At 40.3% G+C, this 26,248-nt stretch overlaps 1 protein-coding gene across 2 annotated transcripts in view; it reads left to right on the forward strand.

Annotated features, from left to right (window-relative positions):
- The window catches only part of SLIT3 (slit guidance ligand 3), a 585,281-nt gene that overhangs the window by 419,108 nt on the left and 139,925 nt on the right, over positions 1 to 26,248 (forward strand). For both annotated transcript variants that reach the window (XM_048487936.1, XM_048487937.1), the window contains 5 exons: positions 431 to 505; positions 11,176 to 11,319; positions 12,977 to 13,120; positions 18,142 to 18,305; positions 19,921 to 20,053. In XM_048487936.1, coding sequence (XP_048343893.1) covers positions 431 to 505; positions 11,176 to 11,319; positions 12,977 to 13,120; positions 18,142 to 18,305; positions 19,921 to 20,053 — 660 coding nt within the window. The remainder of the gene's footprint in view (positions 1 to 430; positions 506 to 11,175; positions 11,320 to 12,976; positions 13,121 to 18,141; positions 18,306 to 19,920; positions 20,054 to 26,248) is intronic.

The raw sequence follows: 26,248 nt of genomic DNA on the forward strand, positions 1-26,248 counted from the left end.
TGTATGTCAGATACAGCACTTTGTGTTTAGGATGAAATGTTAGATGAAAAGAAAAATGTCATAACTCCATTTCATATGAAAATACTAGTACAGACATCATTGTTTTTCTGCTGCAGTGGCATGATGGCCTCCTAAAGGAGCATCTTAAGATAATGACAGCTGCAGTGCTTACCTTATAAGTGTTTATGAAGACTATTTAGATAGATAGGTTTTTCCCAAAACAAATTGAATATATTTTAGTTGGTTTCTTAACATCAAAAAGTCCGAAAATGAAGCATTGCAACTTGTATCTGCAATTCAAGTTAATATTACAAACAAGGACAGATAAATCATTTTTGTTAGATTATTCTATTTTGTCTTGTTAATTTGTGTAATAAATTTGCTTGCCACAATGGCGCATCTATGACATGTTTTTATTGTTTTTCATAAGGCGTTTACATGACAATGATATTTCTGTTCTTGAAGCTACTGGAATATTCAAGAAACTCCCCAGCTTACGGAAGATGTAAGTTCTGATTCTTTTTCATTGTTAGGATAGACAGTGTGGACCAACAGATACGAACTGATTAGGGCAGCAGTATTGGTTTTTAAAGTCCTATATGGCTGGTGCCAGTATAACTGAAGGACCATATTTTCCCATATAGTAGTAGCACCAAGCCTTTTTTGGCATATAAGACAATACAGGTAAAATACAGAGAAAAAAAACCCCAGATTTAAAACAATCCCCAAAGAGAATTATAACAAAGAATCATTTAATAACAGAGTGACACAACAGAGTTAAAAAACAGAACTATCCTTTAGGGTGTATAATTTCTAGTAAAAACTTGGCCACCACTTCACAAACTGCAAAATCAGGGTTATTATCAAGTATAAGATCTTTTGAGTATCTGAAATCCTGTCACAATTCAAGGGAAGAGCATTTGCATATTTTCCCCCAATTCCTTCATATTTAGTGCAATAGAAGAGGGAATGGGTTAAAGTTTCCAGTTGATTAGAGTTACAGGAGCAGAATCTCTTCGCACCCTCTATTTTTTTAAATCTACTATATAGCTGTGTTGAAGGCAGAACATTCAACCTAGCCACTGATTTAGCTCACCTAAGGCTAGGGTTCAGCATTATGCGTATATAATCTGCTATGCATCCCCGTTTAAATGGTATGGAGGAGCTAAGGGTGAACATGTTTTGGATGCTGCTGCAAATAGGTTTTGAGATTCTGTTTCTAGTAATCTTTCTTTGAAACTGTTATAGGCTTCAGCATGGGACAACATACCCAAGGATTCAATAGAAATGCCAATTTCCTCAATTTTGTTTGTAATTAATGGGAGCCAGTTGGAAAATTTGGATTCTGTTATCATTAGATATAAATAGCTTGAAGGGTCATGTTGAAAATGGACATGTAACTAGAAGTTCGCAACCAGGCTTTTGTTTCTAAGGTTGATTGTCCAGTTTCTACACACAATGCCTCATAGGACACACAATTTGGCAGCCCCATGATTTTGTGTTGAAATTTAGAGTGGACCGAATTTAAAGAGCAATTTACTGATTTAATCCAAATGGGGGCCCCATACAGTAGTTGAGATTCTATTTTGGCATTAAAAACTTTCAAAGCAGCCAGGATATACTGGTTTCCCCTGCTGTAGAAGAAGCGCAGTATTGCACTTGAGTTGACTGAGGCCATATCGAGGGCTACTTTCTGTTGGGTAGACCATGATAGATTATGGCTGAATGTTATCCTGAGATATTTAAATTTTTTTACCTGTTTGATTGGATTATCTTGTATTTTCCACTTGAAGACTTTAAATTTTTTGGCAAATACTAGGACTTTAGATTTTTCAAAACTGATCTTTAATTAATTAATTTCGCAGTAGATGGCACAAGCATTCATTAGGCGTAATAGTCCAAGTCTAGAGCCGGACAGTAAAACCGCATCAACTGCACATAACAATATGGGAAGGTGGGAGGGACCTAGTCTGAGACTATGACCATTAACTTCTGAGAGTGCCAATGGTAGATCATATAAAAATATGTTGAACAAGAGGGGGGCTAAAATACAGCCATTTGACAGGGATGTTACTTGTGAGGAGGGCCACTGATGAACATTTCACTTGCCATGTTGTATTGGAATATAGCTGCCTGGTTAAGAATAACAATCCACGGTCAATATTCCAAGAAGTAAGCTTTCCCCATAGTAGATCTGAGCATACCTGTCTACGCCCATCATCTTCAGAAGCACTGCTTTGGATACTCTTGCCATCTGAAGCTAAATTGATAGCAACTTGAGAGAGTGCCTTTTTAGTCATGGCAGCAGAATTGTGGAACTCTCTAAGCCTTTGGGTGTTACGTCTGTTTATATTTTTAATTGAATTATTGTATATATACTTCAAAGGAATCTTACAGGTTACAGAACGTCTTGCCTGTTCCGGGCGCCATCTTGAAACCTCTCATATATATACTTTACTTTAAATCTTTCTAATGTTGAAATGTTTTAATGTTTGACTGCCTTGGGGATCCTATTTGGGTGGAAAGTGCATAGAAATGTTTAAAGTAACTAAATAAAATAATAACAAAGTTAAATAAAGCTTTTATTTTATTTACCTCATTTATAAACTTACTTTTTTATTGAGTTCAAGGCAGATTATAAGTTTTAAAAAATTGATCAGACAGCAAGGCCTGTCAAGCCCCTGCCTCCAGGCCCCAGGCCTTCACCCATTTTATTCCTTTCCCTCAGCCTGGGCTTCGTCCCCAGCCCTTTCCCCTGTTTTTTTTCCTCAGAGCCTTTAAGGCTTTCATCCAGCCTACTTGCTCCTCCCCTTCCTTCCTACCCAGGCTGGGCCCTTCCTCTTATCTGTTATGGCTCCAAGAGGGCAAAAAGTAAGTTGCAAGAGGTTGAAGGCAATACAGGAAAAGGAAGGTGATAAATACAATAAATGCTGCAGTATCCAATTTTATACCTATAAAAAGGACCTCCTGAGATGGTCCATTATTCTGCAGTTCAAATCCCTTTATAAAAATGCCTGGCTTGAACATTTCTGTTTTGTTCAGTATGTGAAATGAGACAAGCATGGGAGCTTCCCTTAGCCATTTAGCATATTACACCTGCTGAGGCTAGTGATCATTTGACATGTAAGAAGAATCAGAGGAAAGATGTCCTGTTACATGACATAATCACAATAATGAATACAATATCTGATTTAAGATCTAGCTTACACTAAGAAGCTTTAGATCACTATGTCAGACCCAGAGAAGCCTTGTAACCTATATTCACCCCCCCCCCATAAGTAATAGACTAGGCCACCACTGTCCTGTAGTTGCCCACTCACAATTTTTGGAGGCAGAAAAGCACTTATATTCCACCAACATGGAATGTACTGTTTTGTCTATAGTTATTCTGTCATAGGTTATGACATAGTTCTGAGACACTGAGTTAGGTCCCAACTAGTTTTTTTCATCCAGTCTAACCTAATTCCCTCTTTTCCTACAGTACCATGCCCTATTTATCGTGTGTCTATTCAGGTACCATGAACTTCTGAAAAATGGCCACCTGAGACTTCCTTTTTAATTGGAAAGAGATAGCTCAGGAAAATGAGGTAGCTTTGTACATAAGATGTTGTGTCACCTTTATGATATCACATTTCCCTGGAATTACAGGTGCAGGAATCATAGCTCAAGAATTGGCACTGGTAGGAGTTGTGGTGATCTGATTGTCCTCAAGCTGATGGGAAACTGGAATATTACTTCCTGTTATGTGTTATTTAAATATCTTGGTGAAGATGAAAAGAGAGGCATCCAAGGACACTCCCAACTCTTGAGGAGGAAGCTTGTTTTTTCTGAACTCTGTTGAGAGCAAGAAGCTAACATCCCTGGCCTGAACTACCTCAGCCCATTCCAAGGAATCCATCTTTGATGGGTTCAATTTCAGACAGCTCTGCTTTTACCATTTCACCAGAGCCTCCAAGCTCACAGGCAGATTTTATGGGATACTGTCTGGCAGGACATCCATTGGTTTTCAAAAGCCAAAATGAGTTTACAGATACCAAACAAAAGGAACCTAACTGTGGTTAAAACTAGCTTCATGTCCAGACTTCGCTTTTTGGTTTCATGGACCATAGCTGACAATAATTAGTATAGTGGCCTGCATTCACATAATTAGTTAATTATAATTGATTTAACCCAGCCAGAGTTCTGTATTTCATCTGAATCAACCACCTGTATGGAACCACCATGTTCCTATTAAACATTTTATGTCTTATAAAGCAATAAATTCTCCACATCCATTTTTGGCAGAAGATAAGAATTTAAGAGGCACAGTTCAGCTGTCTGTATTCTGACAGCAAGATATAATAGCATCCTGCAGTTTATCATAAAAAGTGACTCATTCAGATTTATCGTAGATGCCTTCAAGCAACAAAAGCTCCCAAATATTTTTATTAGCCTGGATATTTTTAAAACCTCCTATACCTGTTCGTGTATTTGGGCTATTTCAAATAAGATATTCTGTGTTCCACATTGTGAGGTTAAAACAAGAAGACATGACTTGGAAAGCACTTCCATGTTTACAGTACTCTTTCCTGAAAAATATGAATCAGGCTTGCTTGTGCCACCTCCTCACCTCATGTGGAATTTTGAAGCTTATTCCATTTTGTAAGATAAAGTCTAAAGCAGTTGAGTATGCCAAGAACACAATTTTGTAGTACATCATTGTATGAATTTTGCCAAAAGCTTCTAAAATGTTGAACTTCACTTTTCTGTCCCCAAGTACACAAAGGGAGACTCTCTTTCAGTGTCATTCCAACATGTTAGGCTCTCCAAGGGCACAATTCTACATGATGTTGAAGATCTGTGAGCAGATCTCTGGATACCTTTAATTTTCTTTTAAAACATCTGGGAAAGAGGAAGATATGAATAAATGGATGTGATCCTAAGACGAGTGGGAGGCTTTATCTGTAACATATCCCAACTGCAGCTCCTCCTCACCTCCCACACCTGCTAATTAGCCCCAGTATGGAGAAATAAAGACCTTTCCTCTAACAAGGTAGCGGTGGTTATTTGTTTTTAGGAAATGATATATGGGGTGGGGGGTGGGGATGAGTGGCTCTTCCCTGCAATCTTCCTTCCTTCAATTAAAACCTTCTTGTGACTGACCTTAGGTTTTCAGCATCTTTTCTAGTCATGTGAGTGAAGTTCCACTTTCTGTTACTAACTAGTGCTGTCAGTGGACAAGAACATTTTACAGGGCAACTAAGCAAAAGGAACATTTAGATGTAATTTGAAGTTACATTTCTGAACTGTTTTTCACAATGGCCGGTGTAAATAGAAATAGTTGACACCTCCCCCTCTCCTGGGAGTATATGAGTGGATCTCATGAACGTAGGTAAGGGGGGGGGGGGTTTCGGGTTTGAACCCCCCCCCCATTCATGTCCGAAGCTCCACCCCTCCGTTTGTGGGTTTTTAAAACATTTTAGTGCTTTTTCGGTTTTTGGCCTGCAGGGGCCGCATTGTTTGGGCTAGCAGCACCAAACTTTCAGGGATTGTTTGGGGGACTCTCCTGATGATGCTACCCAGGTTTGGTGAGGTTTGGTTCAGGGGGCCCAAGGTTATGGACTCCCAAAGGGAGTCCCCATCCTCCATTGTTTCCAATGGGAGCTAATAGATGGGGGCTACACATTTGAGGGTCCATAACTTTGGACCCCCTGAACCAAAATTTGGACCCCCTGAACCAAACCTGGGATGTATTATCAGGAGAGTCTCTTATTGATACTACCCAGGTTTTGTGAAGTTTGGTCCAGGAGGTCCAAAGCTCTGGACTCCCAAAGGGAGTGCCCCATCCTCCATTGTTTTCAATGGGAGCTAATAGGAGATGGGGGCTACACCTTTCAGGGTCCATAACTTTAGAGCCCCTGAACCAAACTTCACCAAACCTGGGTGGTATCATTAGGAGAGACTCCTAAAGATACCCTGAAAGTTTGGTGCTTCTAGCTTAACAATTGCACCCCTGACAGCAGGCACCCCCCAAATTTCCTTAGATTCTCCTTTTAAATCCACCCCCTTTGGCATGGATTTAAAAGAAGATTCTGAGGTCCTCAGTTTAGAAGAAGAAGAAGAGTTTGGATTTATATCCCCCCTTTCTCTCCTGTAGGAGACTCAAAGGGGCTTACAATCTCCTTGCCCTTGCTCCCTCACAACAAACACCCTGTGAGGTGGGTGGGGCTGAGAGAGCTCCGAAAAGCTGTGACTAATCCACCCCAAAACAGCATCATTTTCAATGTTGTTTAACTAGGGACCCCAGAGTATCCCTTTAAGGTGGATTTAAAAGGAGAATTTGGGCTCTCTAGTTTAAACACCATTGAAAGTGATGCTGTTTGGGGGTGGATTCCAGCATCACAGCAACTGCCCGGGGGGGGGGCAAAATTCAGATTTTGCACCAGGCTCCATTTTCCCTCTATGCCTCTGCCCAGAGGGGAGGGGCAGGGGAGGGCAGGGCAGGGGAGTCTGCCATGCCCGACCTCGGAGAACTGCTTTTATAAGCGCTAGGCCAGGGGCGGGGCTTGGGGAGGCGTGGCCATGCCCTAAGGGCCGGGTGGGGGTGTGGCCCCACCCCCGAACCCCCCCTAAAAATCTATACTTATGTCCCTGGTGGATCTACAGAGCAGCTAGTTTCTTGTCAGGGTTTTATGTAAGAAATACAAAGGGCAAGATGGGATACACCTAAACCATCATGGAACAGCAAAATGCATTCAAATGCAATATGCAGCAGAAATTATTTACATTTACTGCTGAAGAAAAGCATAGTAATAAAATATAAATAAAAACATTATGCAAACCAGCAGCCAGTTCAAAATCTTACGCAGAGAAAACACCACTTGATGGTTCATAATGAAATACAAGAGCTTTGTTGATGTTTGCACAGATATTTTCACATCACTTGTATTTTAATTTCTTGGGAGAGTGGGAAGCAAAATCCTTCTGCCTGTAGATTTGATTTCATACTACGTTGCCAGATGGCCAGAAAAAAGACTGGCCTGACTTAGCCTGCACTTCTGCCTTTAACAGGACATGTGAGATGCAGAAATTAGCTTTTCATGGCTACCCTGATTGCAGTAAATCAGATAAGTGCTCAAACACTGACATCCAAATTTCATGCTAAAATTAAGAGTATGCAAGAAGTGCACAGAAAGTACTTCAAAGAGGAGGGTGACTTTGGCTCTAATTCAGCACACCTCATATTCACAGTTGTTTCAGTCTGAGGGAACCATTAGCAGTTTAGTAATATCACAGAGAAGTATTATTTCCATGTCAAGGTGATAGAAAAGGAGTTGCAGACTTACTGGTGGCCTCTGGCTGAAGAAGCATCTGGCTGTCCTAAATCAGATCCTTTTCAGCTCTGGCCCCAGCCTGGTGGAGCTCTCTGTCAAGACCCAGGCCCTGCAGGTCATTTTCCCAGGGCCTAAAAGATTGAGATGTTCCTCCAGCCTATGATTGAGACCAGCAACAGTTTCATTCTAGCTGGCTGCCCTGCCCCCACTCCCTTAATTGTTCCAATGTATTTTTCCTTTATTTGTTATCCTTTCCCTTTTCTCCCCCTCCTTGACTGGTTATCCCCATCAAGATTAGTGCATACCTTAACTGTCAACTAACAAACTTAACTATCAACTTAACAAACTTAACTATCAACAAACATAAAGGACAAGGTGTAGTAAGCGCTCAATGTAATGAAAGTGCTAAAAGTGCAATGATCGCGCAAACCTATTAAATACAATGCCTCTATTGGATATAATATACCGAATACATGTATAATATAAACAAGATGAGAAGGCACACAAAAAGTGCTAGTCAGCTGGCAAGCAGTAGAAACCCGAGGCAGGTGAACCAGAAATCCTGGTACGATAAGTCTCAAACAGGTCAAAAAAGCATGTTCCCACATTACAGAACGTTTCTCAGGTAAGTCGAAATGCAGCAAGACGTTTCCACGTGAATAGCATGTAACATAGACTTAGATTCCTAGTGCTTGCTGGCTGGCTAGCACTTTTGTCCTCTTGTTTATGGATATTATATTCATGGATATTATATCCAATAGGAATATTGTACTTAATACTTAAGTTTGTAGCCATTACAGGTTTCCTTTTTGCTAGTCCCCTTGGTTTTCTCCGCTACACCTCTCATTTTTGTTTTTCTAGCTGTTGAGGGTGTCATCTGGAATTTTATAGCTGATAAGAATTTTAAGCATAATTTATGTGTCATAGTTTATTATTAAATCTGGTTTTGGTTGTTAGCCACCCTTGGCCTGATTTTAGTCAGGAAAGGATTGCATAGAAATCAAATTACATTTAAATAAATAAAGCAAGCAAGCAAGCAAGCATGGTAAGAGCAGGCCTGCTAAGTGCCCATTCGGGGCAGTGGAACCCTCCCCCCGCAAGTGACTATTGCCAACAGCTGCTTAAAGCAGTGGTGGGAAGAATTTTTTTTTTTTTTACCCATCAGTGTCAAGAGCATGATGGTATCTCTTCCAGGAAAAAGTGATACAAGTAGCTTTGTGAATCACTGGAGATCATTGTAATTCCACAGAGCTAACACTTTTGATGCAGGGTTTTCTCGCTTGTGCCATTACCCCCCACCCCCCCCACCCCACACACACACAGATACAATGACTGCTCCCAACCTTCCTTGGATAATAGTAAGAAAAGAGAATACAGAACAAAATAGCATCTGAAATTCAAAGACTGGAGACACCACTATTAAGGGAAAAGTGCAGATTTCTTTTCATTCAGATGGACTTATTTATGTTGCAGAACTTTACCCAGTAAATTCAGGGTAAATTATTCTGTATGCAGTTGTTGGCAAGTGTAAAACCCCAAATATGGCTTCAAGCTTTGCTGCAGCAACTGTAGCACTAAATTAAAAACTTAGGTCCATTATGCATGTAGCACTTACTCCAAGGCTCTTTGATCTGCAGTGGGATCTCCTTGCTTTTCTTCATTTACATGCGAGGAGGCGCCCCACAGCCTGCTGTGCAGCTTGCAGTCATTTTCCTTGCCACCGTTTCCAGGTCATTCCCAATTGCTTAATAGAATGCTGCTTTTCTTTTTCAAAGCCCTTTTATTTTATTGTGCCATCACTACTTCGATAGCACATTAGTGTTAATTTGTTTTTGTTTTTAAAAAGCCACACAGCAATTCCCTGGAAATGCCTACAAAGAGTGGGCAAGGGAATATGGAGAAGAGTGGAAACCCCGAAGTCAGGGGTTTGCCCACTCTCAGGAACCACAGGGCTTCTGCGACCTGCTAAGCCGTAAGTGTAAGCGTGTCCGCAATCAAAACTCCACCCTGAAGGAAAGGTACCCTCACTGTGGGGCATAGCACCAGTGTATAATTGCTTTATCTTCACCAACTCCTCCTATTTTCTCTGTCCACAGTAGCTAAAGAGGCAAATCAATGCCTATTCAATAAGATGCCGTAGAAAACATTATTGGTATGCAATAATAGTATGTATATAGGCAGCATTCACCAGGAGCCTTTGTCTGTTTTGTCAATAAGTCATGTGTTTAAGCGGTCCCCAAGGATTCATTGACACGATTGATTTCAGGGTCAGTGGTGCCTGCTTCTAAGAAGTCCCTTGGTACAAATTTACATGATAGCTCATCATGAATACTGAAAAGCCATTAGATGGCTTGCTCTAATGAATGTGACCTGCAAGCATTTAGAAGGGAAAATGTATCTTAATATAATACTAACATGCTGAGGTGTATGGATGGTGAAAGTATTTCATGAGCTTCAGGCAAAAATATTTCCCATGTCTCTTCTACTGTACAGAGCTTAACGTTATAGGGCCAACTCATATTTTGCTCACTATCATATTAGTTAGTATGCAATACCTGTGTTTGTGTGAAACCTCTGAAATATATAGCAAGTTTGAATTAGTACATCTTCTTTTCATGAATTTATATGATGAATTTTGATAGGAAAGAATAGTGTTACTCTTTGTTGTTTACACTGTTTTGTGAGAAAATAAGCTAAATATTTTTAGGGTAAAACTTCCAAATAAAATTCTTTCTTTTACCTCTACAAACTGGGTACAGCAATTCATGTCTCTTCTTGAGTTAGAAACTGGTGCCTTTATAGTCATAAGTGGGAGTGTAGCTTTCTTCATAGCTACTTCATCAAAAAGGAGATCTGACCATATCTTGTTACAGAAGCATAACAGGGAAATAGATCAGTGTTGCATTATAAGTTGGAAATTGCAAAAAGATGTATTCCACATAACACAAAGCAACTTCAGATGCTCCCATGGGCTTCTATGAGCCCAGTGAGATCTTTACTTTTTCATGAAGAAGTCTACTACAGGCTACTTTGGTACTCCTCTAGATTTTAAATTATGTTGGTCATGGACTATGTGAGAGCAGACTACTGACTCATAAGCATATTTAAGACCATGTTGGTTGCAGGAAAGTAATCATGAAACTGCCATGCTTCTTAAAGGTTCATGAAACTGTAATTTGTTGGGAAACTGAAGTTCCCAAGCACACTGAGATCCATTCGATCTTGGGACTGTGGTCTGAGGAGGTGCTATTTTCTTGAGCCCAAACAGCCAGGGCAGGGGCTATTTGCCCCAATGTGGAGCTCTATGCACCCTGCACTAAAGAAGCATCATTTGACATGTGACTTCAGAGTAAAAAACATTTTTGCTCAGCTTATTGAAGCTTTTAAGAGTTTTGTCTTTTAATATAATGAAAGTGGAAGCACATCTGCTAATCAGGGTCAAATGAGGTTCATGGTAAAAATTTATAACTTCCATAATAAAAAAACAGTACTTAAAAGGAAGCAAACTTGCTTTTGCACCACTTCTTATGTTAGAATCTACAAAAATTATGCTGGTGATAGCTTGGAATTTTAGGCAGATATGCTTGCAGAAATATTGCAATTCAGAGTGTTAATCCTATCATTTTAAGTCATTCCCATGAGAAATGTGTGAAGTGTTGGAAGGTATGAGGACAGTTGATCATGGGGCAACTTTGCAACAACAAATCCCTCAGGTCAATTCTTTTAATGCAAGGGACTGTTGTTTGCCCTTTCACTGCCCAATGTAAACACTGCTGTGTTTATGTTCTAAAAAGTATATAGCCTTCTGGAATAAAGTTGTCTGTGCAGCATCAAATTAGTTTTGTTTTATTTTCTTTTTCAGAAACCTGAGTAACAATAAGATCAAAGAGATTCGAGAAGGCACTTTTGATGGAGCAGCAGGGGTGCAAGAACTGATGTTGACAGGGAATCAGCTGGAATCCGTGAATGGACGAATGTTTAGAGGCCTCACAGGGCTCAAGACTCTGTAAGTATGAAGCCTACTTACCTTTCAAGGTACTGGGAAGAAAAGTAGTTGCTTGTATGTCTGTTGGTTGCTTGATCCCAGGTGTACCGAATGAGTTCTGTTGGTTTGACAGCAAGCTGTTTTGGAGCAAAGCAGAACTGTTATACATTACCTATGCCAAGATTTCTGCTAAGTTGGTACTCTAATTTGTTAGCCGTTTCTCTGTGAACTTTACTTAGATGAGGTCAATTTCTCTAACAGTATTGAATACTAATTAATGCTGCATATGCAAAGGGTTCTCCTACAAACTAGAGGCGTTCCTTAAGCTCTTAATCAAATATAAGATTCCCTTGAAACAAAAAAAATGCCCAGCTTATTTTTAGGACCTGTTGCAAACAAGTCTGGTTGGTTTCATGTACAATAAATATGCTAGATACAATGGGATCATGTACAATAAATATGCTAGATGCAAATGTTTTCCTACAAAGTAGTTTCTGTTGCACTGCAGTCAAGTGTTCTAGCACTCAGAGTGCTTAGAAATTCTTGATGCTGCAAAAATTAGATTCTTCCCTCAGCTACAACATTTATCGCTGTTATGTATGCCGTGTAGAATCCAGTTGCACAAGCACATAGGCCTTTATTGGATATTACCTGTGACATCACTGATCAGAAAACAATTTAATGCAAACTCATAACCACTCTATTTTGTGTTACTTTAAAAGAAATATTTTCTAAAGAGATACCATCCAAGACTGTGGATACCGTATCATCAAGTTTGGTCCTCAGTTTTCTATGAATGGGGATAGCAACTTTCCACCTCAGGGAAGAAAGATTTAACAGGCTTCCCTTTCTTTTGAAAGATGTGAAGTTCCTTCTCCCTGCAGCGATGGTATCACTCCAGGTCATAGCAAGAAAATGAACTGATTGTTTTGTGGGATACAGTTGCTCAGCTTCTAAATTGGTTGAGGGACACCAAGCAAATAGAGTCCTAACACACTCGTCATAGTTATTTCCAGTATAAAATTGACCTGGTTTTCACTCTATTTCATGAGGAAAAATAATTTAACCATAGAGATAGGAAGATAGTAATAGCCAGTGATGTTTTTTAGCTGAATACCAATGTTCAGGTTTTGTGGGCATTCGCTTTTTCTATGTCTTCAAGGAGCTCTGAGTTTTTCAATCTTCTTCCCACCCGTTCAGTGGACCGCTAGCTAGATGTCATTAACAAACAAGGAACTGTTGGACTGTTATATCTAGTGCAAAATTCCTGCAAAGCAAGGGATGAGGTTGATTAGCTCAAGGCTAAACTAAATTATTAGAGCTGACCATGTAAAGACAGTGAAAGCATTTTTCTTCAACTGTCTTGCAATGTGTATTACATAAGAGTCTCGCTGATTCATACGTTGGACACTAAAGGATGGAAGCCTCCATTGAGCTTTCTTTCTTGCCACATACACTTTAAAGGAGCTACCTACTTTGTGGCATGCATTGTTGAAGGATGGGTAGGGCGGGGGAAGGGCTTTGTGGTCTGTGAAACTTTTAAAATGAATATAGTAGTTTAAACTAAGGATTGTGATCCCTGAACTAGCCTGCTAATTGTCTCTCTTATACATTCATTTTTCTCATGTCTCATGTCTTCTGTCAGTTAAACTCTTATATTAGTTTTGAATTCTTTCAGAATGCTCAGGAGCAATGTGATCAGTTGTGTCAACAATGACACGTTCACAGGATTGAGCTCAGTAAGGTTACTTTCTCTGTATGACAATCGCATTAGCACTATCACACCTGGAGCCTTCAATACACTTGTTTCTTTATCGACAATGTAAGTAGTCTTGTTTTCATCACATTAAGTGTTGAATTTGGTTTCTAATAATTACTGAAATATAATTGTATGAGATTGTTATGATAATTTTTTTAAAAAAACTGTTAGATAATGTAATTTTTCAAAGCCAATTTATGGAATCAGTAAGCAAGCTATACCGTACCATTACAAGTAGGTCCAAATTATTATATTATGGATAAAAAGCTGGGGCCAAGACTGCCTGCCTAACAGCCCAATATAGAGGCTTTCAGGTGGCACATGGAGAAAGGAAAAGGCACCCTCCCCCCGAAAAACTGCTTCCAGAAAGCCCTCCATAGGGTTTAATGGGCTTCCCCCCCCCCCCCCCCCCCAAAAAGTTTAGGACCCAGGTTGTGGAAGTAGCCCAAAACCTGGGGTTGGCTCCACCCCCAGGAACACCCCAGTACAACCCCCACACCTGCATCCAATTGGGATGCCAGCTTAGCTCTGCAACAGCCCAGACAGCTTTTGTCATGCAGAGCTGAGGGGCAGCAGCTAGCGGTGCCTTTGCCCTAGGGGTGGAGCAAGGGGAACTGTGCCCAGGGCACGCGTGCACCCCCCTGCCCCTGCCACGCCCGCTGCCCCACTCTGGCACGCCCACACACAGGTGCACACCGAGGGCATTGCGACCCCCTGTTGGCGCTATGCCATTGCTTTGCCCCCTCCATCAGTGCAGGTGTGCTTGCGCCAGCACAAGAACAAACAGGTCAGCACAGCCCCACACTGCCTCCTCAAGTGGATTTGGCCCCCCCATCTGAATTGGGCTTTAGGGTCTTCTAAGCACTACTTGCTAATGTAAGAATTTAATGCAGGACTTCCAGGTTTCATCTTAAGCATGTCAGCACTACTGTAGATTTTAATGAAATGCTATGCTTGCAATAGTAGAAGACCCCCATGCTGGTGTAAAATTAATTGAATGACATTCTCATGACAGCCCTGGGCTTTTTTCTGGTCTCATCATCCTCTTAGTGGAACAGCAACATCATCTGGTCTGATGTTCTGGTGTTCATTTTAGGTGTACCATGAACTTTCAGTTTAGCAGGGTTTTGTATTCTGGTGTCAAAAGCTTTGCACCTGATCTCAAGTGCTGCAATAATGGAGCCACAAGATTGCGCTTTCTCACTGATCTCTCTACCTGAAGTCTTACAATTTTTGTTCCAGTTTGGGGTTTTTTTCCTGCATATATTAAGATCACTGAAGTATGCTACATCATTCTTCACTTTAATTGTCATTTAGTAGTATTCACATTTCTTTTCAGTGGAATATGGAGTTTGGTTTTTGTTCATTGTACCTTTCACTGTGCCATCATCATTAACAACATCTGAATTGTGACTGTGGCCCTCACAATAGAATTTGCAGCAGCAGGAAAACTAACTGTTTCCTTCCCACCTGTGTTTAAGTCCCTTTTTTTCTGGCTGTCAGATTAAATGGAATGTACTTCAGCCACTTCAAACTTTTAATTTTCCCTGTTGTTTGGCTTTTACAAAGCCCTACACCATGGTGTTAATGTATACTCGCTATGCCACTTGTATAAAGGAGTCAGAACATTCCGTTCAAAATGGCCACTTGGACTTTACTAGTTTTTTGAATAAGATCTAATTGTTTCTTTCTAAATTCATGGAGTTTTGTTCAAGATTCCGCTGAGTGCTGTTTTAGTTTAGAGTTGAAATCCACTTTTGATTTCAATAATTAACTTGGTTTTTTTTTTTTCTTACTGGAGGCATGAAAAACGAAATATTAATCGACCACTTCTCAGGAGCCTCACTGCTCTACTTTGATGTGAATAGTACTATGTCCCTTATTAAGTGGGGGAAATTATGATTACCCAACTGAACGTTTCCCGTATGTTTGTGAGCTAGAAATCTTTTCTCTACTGAACAGTGTCAAGGCCTATCTTAATAATGCAGCAATTTATGGTCCCTTTCAAGATCTTAAATTGCTTCTCATCAGAAATAATCTTATGCAGTGAAAGGCTTTCACTAGCTGATGCTTTCAGTGTTATTGCCCCCATGGTCCTGGCAACAGGCATATCCTGATCTTGGTGTAAAAGCAGTTTCAGCTTGACATTTAAGCATATCTGATCTCCCGTGTGGTAATAAACAGCATCAGACCTGTTTATTGAAGCAAAGGAAGGCATGATAATACTTTGTGAAGATATGATCCCCTATAATACCAAATTATGTAGACCTTAAAGCTGTATTTATATTCAGCTGAATTCAAAAATCATGTTAAGATGTAGTACTTTAATTCATTTATTGCTCTCTGGTCTGAACAGAACTTAACTGAATGAAATAGTTCAGCTTCAGTTAGCAACGGATCACAGTGTAAGAGCTGCTTTATCCATGCCAGAATTACCAGGCAGGTTTTATTAATTGTCTTGGGTTCATTACAAGTGTTATCTATTTTTATCCCACCTTTCCTAGCAAGATCTCAAGGTGGGGTACATTTTATTTTACCTATTTTAAGTTCACAACAGCCCTGTGAGGCAGATGAAACTGCAAGTAACCTGTCCAGGGTCATCCATGAGCTTCATGACAAAGGGGAAAATTGAAGCTGGGTTCCAAGTTAGTCTGACATATTAACTACTACACCAGACAGGCAATGTAGAAAACGCACCCCAGTACTTACCCTGGAGGCACCGTTGCGGCTGGGGAGGAAGAGCGAAATGCCCTCCTCCCTGTCAGTCTATGAGGCTCCTGTCACGTGGCCTGGAACCGTCACGGGACAAGGGCCAGGCAAGCCTTTAAAAGGCTGAACCCAGCCAGAGGATGGCCTCTTTCAAGGCAAGGGACGGAAAAGACCTTCCGACCCTCCCAGTGTTGTCAGTTTTCCTCTTGGGGTTATGCATTGATGTTTTGTCACAGTTCTGTGGCAGTTGGGGCATAGGAGCACATCCTTTTCGGGAAGGCAGAGCTTGCATGCTGGACCTTCCCACATTGGGGGCCTCCATATGAAGTCTGAGGTAGTGGAGAGCTCGATAGTGCACGCCTTGGGGGCATGCGGAGAGCTTGAAACCCAGCAAGAAGGGGTGTCACAAAATGGGTATGCGCCCAAGCGGCACCTAGTAACTTCCTGTTCCAGTTCCCTTGGGGGATGTGACAGTTGTTGCTGTCCGAAGGGCCTGAGGGGTCAGCTGGGGCTGCCCCGATAACCAGGTTCAGTGTAGCTGCCTGGGGGCTAGGATGTGCTTTGTTATGCTTGCCCAGCTTCTAGTTTGTTATACTGTTAAAATAAATTGGGCTGCGGCCGATATCATTTCCAACAAACAAGTGTGGTCTGTACTTAATGGAGCGAATCTCCGCACCTCTGCACGCAACACATTTTGCATCAACAAGATGCTGGCTATACTACTGCCCTGTAGTATAAAAGTCCCAAGGTTTTGCAGTCTATTCACATAAGAAAAGATTCAGCATGTTAAAAATTGATACTTGCCTCCTTTAAAGAATGAGATCAGCTTAAGAACTCAGAGATTTAAAATCCAGGTAGCTGTTTCACTCTTATTTTTTGGCTTGTGGCTTCTGAGCCTGCCAGATATATTACCCTTTGTGATGTATTTGATCTTATCTTCCCTTTACCATTAGATTCTTAGGATCTTAGCATGTCTGTATGCTGATCCTTCCTTCTCACTAGTGGCAATAAAAGTGTCACAGAGGTTTTAAGCATTAATGTATCGCATACTGCAGGGCTTGAACTCTGGTAGTAGAGTTACACCTGCGAGGCTTTTTTAAATGTCTGTTACTTGCTGCTTTTAACCTTACTTGATGGTGCATTTCCGTTAAGCTTTTGATATATGATGTGCATAGCCAATTTTTCTTTAAAAAAAAAAGAACAAAACCTGTACTAGCCAAAAAGGATTTCAATGACTTTTATATGCCATCAGTCAGTACATTTCTTCCCATTACCATGATTTGTTAGCTTGGATTCCTGTTAGTTTATAACAGCTGGGCAGAGACTGTATGTGGCATTATTCATTGGTTCATATATTAGGTGGACGTTGTTTTACTTATGATGTTAATGCACAGTGGGGAAGAGACTGAAGGAGTAATCCTGAGCAGGACTGTTCAGAAGTAAATATGATTTTATTCAATGGGGCTTACTCCCAGAAAAATGTTGTTAGGACTGTGGCCTGGATCAGGAAGTTCAGATCTCATCTTTGTCGTGAAGACATAACCCTACATGGTTTGGGACCAGCATACTTGAAGGAGCATGTACTCCCTTGAACCTCCCCAATGCCTATGCCATTTTTGAATGCCCTGTCTTCTGAGATTAGGAGGGTGAAAACCCAAGAGAGAACCACCAAAACTTTTGACACTCTTTCCCTAGTGAGATTCATCTGTCTCCTTCTGTTGTGGTGTCCCACCATCCAGGGAAGACTTTTTTTGTAATTCCCTCAGGGATCCTTTTTTTTCTGTCCAATGTTTTAATTTTTTTAAATTTTTGGTATTCATTTTTTCTCTGTTTTTAATTGTTTTATTAATGATGTATGTTTTTATGAGGGACTGGTTTAACGTGTTTTTGTACAATCCCCCCTCCCTCAGATATTGTAGAGTAAACTAGAATAGTAGATATGAGGAGAATAATCCTGACCCTTTTGGCCAGAGACAGCATGAATAAAACATATGGGAATAACAATAATTACCTCATGGGACTGTTTTAAGGATAACAAGAAAATATTTTATGTGAGGTCATTTGAATGATTCAAAGTGTTGTATAAATGCTACATTTTATTATATGGTTACAAGCACTATAGTAGATTATTATGCAGGTAGATTGGCTACATTCTTGAAAGCTGTGATTTCTCCGCCTCCAGTGGTTAGACCAAGAGGCAAATACAGGCTGACCCATTCTGTTCTTCAGTGATTGGGGGGGAAATGCAATTGTTGGACTTCTTTGAAAAGATAGTTTCCAGAAGTTAATGGTCCAAATGTATTTTACTTTTAAAAATTCTATCCCTTTGTTTCTGTAATAATTCACAATGCTTTTTGACTTAATTTCCCTTCTAGTAATTTGCTGTCTAATCCATTTAACTGTAACTGCCACTTGGCCTGGTTGGGGAAATGGCTAAGGAAAAGAAGGATTGTCAGTGGAAATCCACGCTGCCAGAAACCATTTTTCTTGAAGGAGATTCCAATTCAGGATGTGGCAACACAAGACTTTACATGTGATGGTAAGAAAGCTGGTGGAATGAGTAGAGAATTTTCAATAGAATCAATCAAATTGGTCTGAAAGATATGGGTCAAGAGGATAGTGTCACTGGCTCCAGGCATCTAGAAATTTGTTTTATTTGGTAATAGTAGCTTTAAAACTATCATTTGTATCCAAATTTACAAAACATCCAAATTAACAAAGAAGCATATTCCTTTATATTTCATTAACTGGAGTTTTTGGTTGTAAATTTCTTGATTTTGCATCTTCTTGTGGTGTTTCTTAGTGCCTAGTAGGGCAGTGGAAGGGACAGCAGACCTAGCATGACACTATTGTGACTATTCTCATATTTTTTTCATTGTTCTTCATATCTAGGTAATAAAATTGAGCATATAAAAGTAACCAAACAGTCTGCTGGCAACCTTCGATTTTGAAGGTTCTAATCTGTAACAGAAATCACCTTTCATTATAGTGGTTGGTAGAGCCTTATTGAGACGGTGAAATATTTAAGTTTGCTTTTTCCCCCTAGTGCTTTGTGAAATTTCATATTGGTGTTGGGAGAAATCCATGTATTAACGGCATTTACTTCAAAGGCTTAATTTTCTAACTTTTGCTGTCGAGTTGTGAAGTTGTATCTGTTTTACAAATATCAACACAAATGTTAAGATTATTACATATTTTTATGCATGTGCACATAGCTCTTGTTGATGCACAGTTCAACTTATTAAAAATGACAGTCCTTATAATTAAAAAATTAAGGAGTGTGTCATATTAGCATTTTAAAAATCTGCTGTTTAATAAATATTCACCATGCTGGGAAAGAAAGGATACTGTCGAGCTTTTTTTCCAATCAAAATGGGGGGGAAAGGGCAGCTGGCTTGGAGGTGATTGACTCATAGGTATTCATTGCTAGATAACTGCAACATCAAGTGATAACTTGCACACGTAGCTGATATTTTGTATTACCACACATGGCTTTTTAATGGTCACTCATTTAGCTGCTAGTCTTCAAATGTACAATAATCAAGTGCAAATAAATGAAGTGATCGTGCATGTGTGAACCAGGGCTCAGTAACGTAATGATGATAAAGAATTAGGACTTCCCCAGGCCATCTCCAATGATCTTGATAACATACACCTAAATTATCTTTGACCAGAGTCTGTCCAGCATGGGAAATTTGTGTGGAAGCAGATTTCACAGCTCTCAGGCAAAGCTAAACTGTTCTTAACGTTTTTTACTGTTGTTGAATAGAGGCATTTCTGCCTACTAGTTCCATTTGGTTTTCTAAATTTTTTTACATGTCGTAAGGTGTACATACAGATCTGTTCCTACAGTACACATACCACAAAGTGTTTGTTTGGTGGTTACAGTTGGCTACCCTCAGTTGTTTTTGGCATAGGAATAGTGGAAGAGATAGGGCAAGCTAGCATTTTTTTTAGTTGTGATAAAATAATGTATGTGTTAAGGAAGAACTTAAAGACTGATCTGATTTTGTGAATCAGTAATGGTGATAGTAGAATTGTTTGGGTTTCATTATTTGCTTATGAAGTGAGCTGCTCTACCAGGACTGAACTTTCTCATATTCACCCCACCACTATTGAAACCGGTCAATTTTTTCCTCTCTCCACCTCCACAGGTAATGTTGAAAGCAGCTGTCACTTGTCCCCCCGTTGTCCGGACCAGTGTACCTGTGTGGATTCTGTGGTTCGTTGCAGTAACAAAGGGCTGCGGTTCCTGCCTAAAGGTGTCCCTAAAGATGTGACTGAATTGTAAGCCACGTTTTATAGAACTCTACATACAAGGCCATTAAATTGCTTGGAACAGTCAAGTATGATGCACCTTCTCTAAATAATTCTCTGGATTGAAACCTGGGTTCTGTGGCTGCCCTTGGTATGTCTGCAAAGGATACTGGCATTGCAGAGGGGCAGCACAGCCATGGCGTATTCAAAGTTCAAAAGCAGCTTGAGGAGAGTTCTTAGAGGAGGATGCTCTTTGAACTGCGTGTATCTCTTTTCATTCTTGCATCCCTGCTTGTCTTTGCCTTTCGCAGTAATGGATATAACCTTTTTGTTATCCCTCCGTATGATAGACTGTTCAAATGGCATTATTTTGACTGCCAAACAGCCTTTTAGTACTTTTTGTTCATTCTGAATAGGGCGAAACAAATTAATAAGTCAATATTGAATATTCTATAGAGCTTTTTCAGCAGGATGAGAGCATGTTCACAAAGGGCTAGTTGAATAAGCTATTGAATATGTATTCCCAACATAATCATCTATGGGCTAATTATCCCCACTGGTTGACATTTTTAAACCGGAAAAAAAACAGTGGATTCTTTTCTCTGAAGCTCACAAAATGACTAAAATAACAGAAGTAATTGGGCTAAATTGTGAAGTGAGGGTAGTTTTTCTCATTTGCTGTGAATTTAGAATATGTGGTTTTCTATGGAAAAACGCTGTAATATTAGGAAGGCTGAATTCCATAAGTTGGCAATAGAACTGTAAAGGTTTTCACTTCAGGTTTGTCTATGTGAATGTGGTTCAGATTACATGGTGCTCTGATTTGTGACACATTGTTGACTTCATAGTAAGCAAGATTAATTGCGGTCCACGGCACATCTAGCACTGAAATGCTGTATGTGCCTAGTATTTCTTCTTACCTATAGCCTGTATAAGATATTATACATGTTGGCCTGTGCTATATTCGTACATCATGATTGATTCCCTTGGTTAGAATTCCAGTTTGTGGGAAAGGAACAAACTCCTATTTGTCCAACTGCCCTCATTCAGACTAGTTGCCGTTTAATTGAAGACTGCCATCTTCATTGGTGGTGCACTGTGCAAGTGGAGGAAAAAGGGAATGTGCATCATACTGGTTAACTAGGTTTGTGCCCATCACAATGTTTGCAGCCTACATCACAGGCAATGAAATGGCTGTCAGTTAAGTATTTAATTTTTTGTTGTTGTTAAAGTGAGGGATGCAGGAGAATGCAAGGCAAAGACTACTCTGTCCATTAAAACCTGTAGCAAATGTTTCAGATCAACTGGCCTAGATAAGCTATATGTTGGGTGGGAACACAGCAGTAGTATGTTTTGGAACGTATTCTTAAATGGTAATAATGATTAAATGGTTCATGGAGCAATGAAAAAAATAAAAAACCCACCCCTAATTGTTCCCCATTAGCTTTGCCCATCACTGCCCAGTTTGTTAGTCTCTTCTCTTTTCAACTTTTGCTCCATGCATATATATGGTCAAATTTTGAAGCCCATCTAAATCTATGAATTTAAAGAAAAAACCTCTCAGCATGCTGTCAGAGCTTTGGAATTTCCATTACATTTGGGGTTTTATAGTTTATAAATATATCTGAAATATCCTTTCAGGGACCTCCTTAGTACTTCATATGTTTCAGAAGTATTTCACTTACCCAGGGAATATGTGTCATATTGAGTGTCACTATTGCCACTACAATCCAGATATTAGAAGGACAATCTTAACCAGGGTGAGCCTTCTAAGCCAATTAATTGCATGGACTTAACAAGGTATACTTCATCTCAGGATTGCATTGTTGGTCACTTGCAGGAATTGATGGTATTGTTCAGTAGCAGAGCACTGGTTTGATGCGCTTCTTGGCGAGAACTTTTTCTCTGGATACTACTAGCTGTAAAGGAGAGTGATTTACATCACTGTTTATACTGAGGAAGGCTGAGTTTGTAAGGTTTCCACAATAACCTACTTTATTGATATTTCTCCTTATAGTATAGATTGCTATGAGTAGAACTGGAAGCCCATGGTTTGGCCATAAGCAGAGGAGTGGACAGAATCTATATAGCTTTCTAAATACCTACAACAAGAGTGATGTTAATGATTAGGGAACTGTGCAGCATCAAAAGCAGAAAGCATTTGAGTGAGTGTTTGTGCAAGGCAAAGGCAGAAAGGTATTGTAATAGGTTGCAAAGTTAGGCTTCACGAGGAAAATAGTAAGTCATTCAAATTTCTGAATTTTATGTTTAGAGAGAATTGCGCTACCCTTGTACATCATATGTGAATTTATTTAGGAAATGAGGTGAAGTCTCCACATAGCTATTTAAAGAGTCTGCTCAAAATTTTATTATTTATTTGTTTTGTGCATTTATACCCTGCCCATTCTTGATCATAGGCCGTTTCCCCACTCACCGTTTGTTGCGCACTACTTTCCCCAAGTAACGTGGGGTCCAGCAGCCCTCCCCACTACAGGGGCAGCAACAACGCAGCCACCCCAACTCTGCCGCTCTTGCGCCCCCTCAGCGTGCGTCATTTCTGGCGCTGTTCGGAACAGCGCCTTTTGGATGACACACGGGGCAATGGGGAAGCCCGGAAAGTTCAGCCTCCAGAGCTGCACTCCAGCCAATCAGAACAAAGACCCGCCCTGCTGATCACCAGTGAACGCACGGATGTGGCGAGTGCTGCTTCTCTGCAGCCGTGGCAGACAGCGAAGGTTTCCTACGGTACAAGCTGAAGTGGGGAGAACAGCTGAGCGCTCAAAAGCTGCGATTCATACGAGACCGGTTTGCCTCAGCTTTTTTTTTTTTTATGTGAGAAATCGCCCATAGTCGGCTTGGGGTGGCTTATACACATAAAAAAAAATACAAGTGAAACATACCCCTTGAATAAAGCTAAAAATACTAAAGACCTAAAATATATCCACAGATGGCAAGTAATATAGTAGTCTCTGTCCAGGGATGGAGCAGCCTCCCATTGCTCCGCAGGCTTCCCCACCCCACTTCCTTATCCAGACAATTGCCCAAGGACCACAGGATAGCCCGTAACTGGAAACCTCGCCCCTGGACTTACCAGCAAACACCAGAATTTCTTGGAAGTCATGAGATGCTGCTGAGAACAGTCTGAATTACCCGACAGCAAGAGCAGGCCTCAGCTATTCTTCTGAGAAGGGTGGGGCCAACACAGCCCCAACCCAACTGTAATCAACAGATCTCATCATTTCCACAGAATGAGGTGGGGCCAGCACAACGTAGAACAGGCTGCAGTCAGGGAAGAGGGTCTGGAGTGCTGACTTGCCAATCCCTGGAAAAGTACCCTGCCTCCTCATCCTGCCTTTTATTGAGGAAAACCAATCCTGGAATGCTTTGGTTGCTTAGCAATGGGTCCTAGTGCCTACCTAACTCTGCTCCCTTCTCATCCGTTTGATAGTCATTTGATGAACTATAAATGCTTTTGTATCGAAGTATCATGTTCAATAATGCACAAAATAATGGTTTTGACAAAGGCAGTCCGTATGTTAATTTTAATTTTCATACTCATTCGGGATTATATTCTAATGTGGAAGCATGCTATTTTATCAACTGCTGCACCTCAACTGACCACCCTATTATCTTTCTGTGAAACAGAGTTTAATACTACTACCAAGTAATTGTGCTCTTTGGAAAGTTCTGGAGACTAAGAAACCCATTTTTCTGAATTGTTAAAGAGCCAAAGCATCATAATGCTAGGCTTCCTAAGAGGCAGGAAAAGAAAACCACACATTTAAAATACCATAGAGGTTATTTTTTTGTTTTGTGGGGTTTTTTAATTGCTGCACCAGATAATCTTACTCAGGAATACTATTAAGTTTGGGTCATTCATTAGTACATCACACATTTGTTTTTACAAAACACAGTAAACTCACAGGAGGCATCTCCAATGGTGGGATTCAGCAGGTTTGCACCACTTCGGCAGAACCAGTTGTTAAAATGGTGCTTGTAAACAAACAGTTGTTAAATTATTTAAATCCCACCACCAGAACCAGTTGTTAAATTATTTGAATCCTACCACTGGGCATATTCCTATTTTTTAAATGTCAAAAGGCAACTTTTTTTTCAGTAAAAAGATGCAGAACCTTAAAAATGATTCTCCATGCATTTCTCATCAAAATAATGGACATGTTCCATTTATTATATTTCTTAAAACATAGGTGTGACTCCAAAGGTATGCTTTTTGAAAAGGGAAAAGGGCTGACCATGTCCACAAGTCATTCTGCAAATAGAATTTAGAATTACAGTTGCCATCTGCTTTCTCAAAAGTAGTCTGTGTCCAATATTCTCGTGCACTCCTCTTTAAACTTTAGAGCAGGAACTATGGATGTGTGCTTAGCATGTTTTTGCTGATATCTGAGGCAAGGGTTGTAGAGGTTTTCATAGGCATCCCCTGAGTCTTTCTTTCTGACTGGCTTGATCTGGCACTCTGACATCCTTCTAATAATGAAGGGGAGGATTTATTTAGTAGCACTTTAATGAATGCTGTGGAGTCTTACTTTTATAAACTTACATTTGCCAAGGGGAAATTGCATCCGCTGTGTGACAAACATGTTCAGCTGAAATGCTTTTTATTAAAATGTAATCATGGGTGTTTATACATTTTATTTTAATAAAAACCCCTTCCATACATCTAACAAAACCTAGTAAATTAGAGTTGTATATAAAGTTCCAAAATATCCATACAGCAGGAAATCTTGTGCTGCAACAGGTCCTAAATAACATTACACTGAAATGGATACACAGACAGATGGAAAATCTCATTCCACAGCGGGTAGGGTTACACTAGAACCAAGTGCTGAAGTAATATGTAAAATAGTGATTTTTTTTCCAATGGTAGTGAACTTAAAATGAATATGTATACTACAAGGCCATGTAGAAGACATACTGTATATTTCTTTCTAAATTCAATATGCCAAAACTTTGTATCCAGCAGCTTATGCAGGGAATATCCCAGTCTTCACCACTGAGTACTTCCAGAGGAGGAGAGATGGTGACTCCCTTACCAACAGGTGACGGAGCAGCCAAGGTTACAGTTGCAGCAGCATGAAGGCACAGTGGTTCTGAGTAACTAGTGGAACCTGGCACCAGCAAGTGACATGGTTACCCTACTCACCACTCAGAAGCTGTGTCCTTGCATGGTACTTCAGCTGTTGCCCTGGCAGTTTTGTTCTAACACTGATTGGTAAGAACAATATCATCATCATCATCACTTTCTTCTTCTTCTTCTTCTTCTTCTTCTTCTTCTTCTTCTTCTTCTTCTTCTTCTTCTTCTTCTTCTTCTTCTTCTTCTTCTTCTTCTTCTTCTTCTTCTTTCTCTTTCTCTTTTTCTTCTTCTTCTTCTTCTTCTTCTTCTTCTTCTTCTTCTTCTTCTTCTTCTTCTTCTTCTTCTTCTTCTTCTTCTTCTTCTTCTTCTTCTTCTTCTTCTTCTTCTTCTTCTTCTTCTTCTTCTTCTTCTTCTTCAGCAGTGCATATTGGTAGAGGTTGGGATATTCTTTTTGCCTCATCCTTTAAGCTGTTGCTGTCCAAGTAGCTGATTTTATAAGTATACTTATACTGATTTTATAAGTAATCGCATCTTAATCATGTTTCCAAGAGAGGCAGAAGGTTTATAGGTGGCTAGTTTAGCTTTGAAGTTAGGGATTTCTAGGCTTCAACTGGAGTTTCATGAACTGAGGTTGTAGCCCTGGCACAGAAGGTGGCACAGACATACAATGTTGGGTGTTACAGCTGAAAGACACTATAAAGACTATGGATCTCCAGAGATCCTGGCCTTCTGAACTTATCTAGTCAACAGAGGAATACCTTATGTGTTCTGTTTCAGGTTCCAGCTCCTTTAGTCCCAGTCATTGATCTCTAGGTGTAAGGAATTCCATAGACGCAGAAATAAAAGGCTTTGGGAGTAAAAGTCCATTTATTAAGACATCTTAGAAAGCTCAAGTACACGCAGTGGCAGGAATGACACTTCCCGCCAGAAGCACAGGTTATAATACCAGTCACCCCATCCCCCCTTCCTGCTTCCCATGGGAACAGAGGCTTCATCTCCCGCGCAAGAAGATAAAGTCTCCGCCGATGCATCTGGCCCATCGCCCGGGCTGTGGAATGCACTCAAGGTTACTTCACCATCAACACCATTGAATCCTTTACACTCTGCCTCCCATTGAAGACCCCTTCCCC

Source organism: Sphaerodactylus townsendi, linkage group LG03, assembly GCF_021028975.2.
Source record: "Sphaerodactylus townsendi isolate TG3544 linkage group LG03, MPM_Stown_v2.3, whole genome shotgun sequence".
NCBI classification, from domain to species: Eukaryota; Metazoa; Chordata; class Lepidosauria; order Squamata; family Sphaerodactylidae; genus Sphaerodactylus; species Sphaerodactylus townsendi.